A 6,000-nucleotide genomic window follows, 5' to 3' on the forward strand; every position below is an offset into this window, starting at 1 on the left:
TAATATAACAATAAAAATTACAATAATTTAAAGATGACAATTTACATACCCAAAAGAAGTAGCTTGACTTCTCTTGCTTGTCTTTCTCCATCTGCCCGCAAATCTTTGTCAATTTTTTTAGACCTTTCAGTTGCTTCTTTGTCTGCTATAGAACTAACTGCGCAACCCATTTTATTTTGTGTATAATATTAATAACAATAAACTCAAAAGCCAAAATTAAATCTTAAAAAATTATTAAGAAAATAACGTTACACTCCAGTATAAATCTAAGTGATGTCACACTGTCGCGCAGCCTAATTTAAAAACCAATGCTACCCGTTTGTAACGGTCACCGGCAGGTGTGGCGGGTTCCCTTCTCGTTTACGATGTTTTGGAGCAGGCAAGGTGGTTCTCGTTAAATTCTCAATTCCATGCAACTAAACAATATGAAGCGGGTTTCATTCCTTCTTTGGTCCTTATGGAATTGTACCATCAACAAACACAGGTATATACATGTACTTTCAAATTTAGAATCTTAGTAATTTCCTCTACAGATTCATTTCTTACTCGACCTCTAAGCTTAAGCCTAGAGTAAATAACACTACAGCAACGAACACACACCCTTCGAATTCAATGAATCAGGGTCATAGAGATAGTAAGCCGGATATTACTTTTCAGACACCGGAAATCATACATAATATTTACATTTTATTAATAATTTGTTCGATTTTAAGCAATATTAATAAAAGTTTGTTTACAACTACCAGTTTAAGTACTTTAAAAAAATACTTTAAACCATATCTAATAAAAAGATCTATTCTTGAACAAATGTTGTTACCACCATTAACTGATCTGTTGCTGATGTATTCAGTAACATTTGTTAATACTGAAAAATAATACGAAAAAACAGCTGCAACTTTACATGATTTTCATCACAAATGTAAGGCATATGCATTTAAAAATAGCTTAATGAGCAATAATTTAAACAAGTATAAAATGTAAAAGTTTTCCAATGCATATGCATATATATATAGACCATTGTATAACCTTCCACCTAAAAATGAACAAAGATATCATTTCATCAAAATCAAACAACCTTCATCAAAGTTTCTTTACGTACTAGGTCCAAATGGTTTAGGCACTCAACTCGTAAACTGAAGGTCGCGAGTTCAAATCCCCATCACACCAAACATACTCGTTCTTTCAGCCGTGGGAGCGTTATATATCGTCGGTCAGTCCCACTATTCGTTGGTAAAAGAGTAGCCCAAGAGTTGGTGGTGGGTGGTGATGACTAGTTGACTTCCTTCTAGTCTTACACTGCTAAATTAAGGATGACGAGCGAAGATAGCCCTCGTATAGCTTTCGGCGAAATTTCAAAACAAACCTTTACGGACCCATTTCTCATAATGTCAACTACAGATGTTTTTATTGCAAAGTAATAAACTTTAAAAAAATAAATCATATTAAACATTTAAATTATGCTATTCAGTATTGTGTGAACGAAAATAAACTAACTAAACATTTATATTTTATACAGTCCCTCAGCAGTAAACTTATGGATTTAAAACCATAAAAATCGCGATGTGATACATTTATGGGCAAAACGTAATTAATTAACCAATTGTGTAGTTTTCAACTCAAACAAACACTTAGACACAGTAAACAATTTATAAAAATCAAATAAAGTTGAGTAAGTGAATTTCCTAATTTTGGGTATACAATATGCAAGCTTTCCTATTTGAAAAGGGCCATGAATAGGTTATAAATTATCTTATTAATGCTTGGTAATTACACCTTTTTTGAAAAAGCGACTTCATTTATCAGTTTATAGTTTTTGAACATACAGATGTGAGTATGTGCGGAATGTCTCATTTTTTCATATATTTTCTTTAAAAAAGTGATGGTGACAGATACTACTGTCTTGTCCCACTATTTGAGTTGGCGGTGAATGGTGTTGACTATCTGGTTTCTCTTTAGTCTAACACTGCTAAATTACTCGTCTGACTTAGCACGCAATTTAAACCAATCCGAAACAACAAACGCTTGTTTGTTTAGTGGAGCATCTACAGACAACATTCTAAAAATCTATAAAACATATATTAGACCTGTAATAGACTATGCAGCTCCAACATGGATAACTGTAAGCAATAAAATAATCAAAACTAAACTACAAACAATCCAAAACACACTCCTCACAACTGCATACAGAGTTCCAAGAACAATATCATCTCAATTCGTTCACAAATACTCGAACATACCACCCATACCAGATATACTCCTACATATTACAATTATGTACTTTAATAAGAATTGGATGAAAAACGAATTACTATGCGAACTAGACAGGTACCTCATACATGATGAAGCTGGTCCTAAATATCTCTCCCCAGTTAACTTATATTTCAAATATAAAAATAAATAAAAAAATATAAAACCTTTAAATAATAATAAAAAATATAAACTTTAAATAAAAATTTAAAAAAATTAGTTTCTTTATTTATGTATTAAAAAAAATGCCACCAGCAAACTTGACATTATGCTAATAGAATAATAACTGTATACGAGCCACAATACATGGACATTGCCCTGAAAAGGACCAAATAAAATTCAGTTCACAGTCATAAATATCAATCAGCCAAGAATATAAGTAGGAGGAGGAGGAAGAGGTCATAGAGAACCTGACCCTCCAGGGTATGTACCCAAACACCGACGACATTCATTCTTGTTTGTTTTTTTAATTTCGCGCAAAGCTACACGAGGACTATCTGCGCTAGCCGTCCCTAATTTAGCAGTGTAAGACTAAAGGAAAGGTAACTAGTCATCATCACCCATCGCAAACTCTTGGGCTACTCTTTTACCAACGAATAGTGTGGTTTGACCGTTACATTATAACGCCCCCATGGCTGAAAGGAGAAGCATGTTTGGAGCGACGGGGATGCGAACCCGTAACCCTCAGATTACGAGTCGCACGCCTTAATCCACGTGGCCATGCCGGGCCACAAACGCTCGTAATAACAACAGCAGGTATTTATTGTTCACCAACTAAATGCATTGACATAAACCTAATCCACAACATATTTTCCCACAACCAAAACACAATTGTAATAGGTGATCTGAATAGTAAATATAAGAACTTTGGATGTAAATCCACTAACACAAATGGCGGACACCTATTACAATTCATCGATAATAATAACATAATCCTTATCAATAATAGTACACCCACGCATACTACCTATGCGACAAATTCAAATGATATCTTATACATCTGCCTCACCTCATTTAATGTTAGTCAAAAGTTAATAAATTTTAATGTGGGAAAAGATGTTCACAGCGATCATCTTCCAATATGGTGTGTCTTCGATCTCACTCCCCATAAAGATAAAATCTACAGACAAGACAAATTTGACTACAAAAAAAGCAAACTGGCAGGAATTTCAAAATGTATTATTCAACATACTACCAGACAAAATTAAACGTACAGCCAATAACGAATCAGAAATTGATAATTATAGTCAAATAATCATGGAGTGTCTACTAAAAGCAGCTACGGACACTGTACCAAAGCAACAACAGACAACCATAAACAATGCATGGAAACCAACCAAACAACTATTAACACTAATAAAACAACGAAGACAATGAAGAAGATATTTCATGGCAACAAGAGATCAAGAAATAAAAACACAACTAAATAGTATCAGAAATAAAATTAGAACAGAAATTAAACTGTTAAAACAAGAAAAATGTGATAACTTGTGCTTCCAACTAAATGAACAAACTGACCCTAGAAAGTTTTGGTCGCACCTAAAAAAATTCACCAATGAAGCCACTTCAAGAAAATACCCAACACTGGAACATAAAACACCATAGCGAGCGCCAACAAAGAAAAAGCAAAAGCCTTTATACATCAACTACAAAACACATAATGACCCAGACATGAACAACTATTTCTACAACAAAGTAAACAACCATGTAACAAATAACATAGAATTATACAAACCATACTTTGCAATCAATATTACTAACAATAACACTGATAATACTTATGACTATAATACTCTATTGCTGACCAAAAAAATCACACCAACTGAACTCAAACAAGCAATCAAGAATTCAAAAAACAAATCACCAGGAAATGATGGCATGCAAACAATTCTCCCCAAAAAAAGCGCTCCAAAATTATTTGACTACCTATTAGCTATCTTTATTTTATCTTTCTATGAACAAAGAAGAAAAACCAGCTAATAAGCCAAATAGCTATCGACCAATCAGCCTGATCAGCTGTATAGGCAAAATTCTTGAACGAATAATAAATAATAGACCCTCCACATTTTTGGAGGTTACTTCAAAATTACCTGAAAAACAAAACGGATTTAGAAAATTTACACAAATGACAGATCATTTAATTAGGTTAACTGAAACGATAATAAACAGCTTTAATAATAAAGAATGCACTGCTGTCTGCTTCCTCGATATCGAGAAAGCATTCGACACTGTATGGCACAATGGTCTTTGGTTCCGTATGAATGAAATGGGACTACCGCGTGGAATTATTCGCTGGTTATCTAACTTTTTGGAAAATAGAAAATGCAGCGTGAACGTAGAGAGCTTTCTCTGAGTTCTTCACTCCAGAAGCTGGCGTCCCTCAAGGAGGAGTGGTTAGTCCTATTTTCTTTATCATGTATGTTAATAATATGCCACATAAAGACCAAAATCATGGATACTCGTTACAGTTCGCTAATGACGTAGCAATTTGGAAAAGTGCCCCTACACCAGAAATTGCAGCCACTAACATATAACCACAACTAAACAGAATAAGTGAATACTTCCAAAAATATAGAATCAAAATAAACACAGCAAAGACACAATTAGTGATATTTTCAAAATATACGAAACATCAAAACGTACAACCCCAGATTTACATAAGCATAGCGCTTCTCCAGACTGCTACATCTGCAAATTTTTTAGGACTAAGATATGATTCTAAACTTACGCGAATAAAGCATGTAAGTAACATAAAAAATAAAATCTGGCGAAGAATAAACTATGCAAGGAGTCTAACTGGTAAAAATTATGGAACAACACCTGAAAACATCCTTAAAATATAGAAAACATATAGAAGACCAGTAGTAGACTATGCAGCTCCTGCATGGATTAACGTAAGTAAAAAACAACTGCAAACCAAACTACAATCATTACAAAATACATTAATTATAACAGCATATAGAGTACCTAAAACCACTTCCTCAAAGTTCATGCACAAATACTCTAATACACAAACATCTACAGGTAGACTTCTACATAGTACAATAAAATATTTCGATAAAATTTGGAGAAAAAATGAGCTGTTATGCGAACTAGACAGGTATTGCATATATAATGAAGCGAGTCCTAAACACCTCTTCTCCGAATAATTCATACATTAGATCATGAAGATAAAATTAAGTATTAAAAATCAATAAAAATACATATACACAAGTGCTAAAATAAAACAGGCCACCTGTGTTCTAGGCTTAGATAAGCTGAAAGTATAATATACATGGATATTGTCCTGGAAAGGGCCTGAGTTATGTTCATCACTCTGGCCCTTATGTATTAACTTTAAATATACTACCAAGTCCACTCTAACAACGAAAAGGAAGGAGGAAGAGGTATAGTGTACCTGACCCTCCCGGGTATACAAAAGTTACATATCCAAACAACTAGAGAGAGGGAGAGAGCTTGTAAAAAGAGCTAGAAAGACTACCCAGTTGCAGCCCAGTGTTAAATTACCAACTATCCCTCAAACAGCTCTCACCTCTTAAGTGCCACTGCTATGTTGTAGTAACAAAGTTACAAGGGGCCTGACACATAATGACAAGATTATTTGTGTCAGAGAACATCACTTTAGCCTTGGTTTGATGAAGATATACAGTGTTTTCGGAAAACAAAGAACTTGTGACTGTTCACAGAAGAATGACAGGCGCACTATGGAACCTGGCTGCTCTGAATAAGCACGTCAATAATGCCATCATAATT

General features: G+C 34.0%; 1 protein-coding gene across 3 annotated transcripts in view; it reads right to left on the reverse strand.

The window, feature by feature from the left end:
* Positions 1-643, reverse strand: part of LOC143250560 (guanine nucleotide-binding protein G(i) subunit alpha) — a 67,013-nt gene extending 66,370 nt beyond the window's left edge. For 2 of the 3 annotated variants that reach the window (XM_076501296.1, XM_076501295.1), the window contains exon 1: positions 50-612. In XM_076501296.1, coding sequence (XP_076357411.1) covers positions 50-170 — 121 coding nt within the window. In that variant the 5' untranslated portion in view covers positions 171-612. Of the gene's footprint in view, positions 1-49 lie in introns of all 3 variants that reach the window. The other variant, XM_076501294.1, reaches the window with a different exon arrangement.
* Positions 644-6,000: the final 5,357 nt, after the last annotated feature.

This window comes from Tachypleus tridentatus, chromosome 5 (genome assembly GCF_004210375.1).
Source record: "Tachypleus tridentatus isolate NWPU-2018 chromosome 5, ASM421037v1, whole genome shotgun sequence".
Classification (NCBI taxonomy): Eukaryota; Metazoa; Arthropoda; class Merostomata; order Xiphosura; family Limulidae; genus Tachypleus; species Tachypleus tridentatus.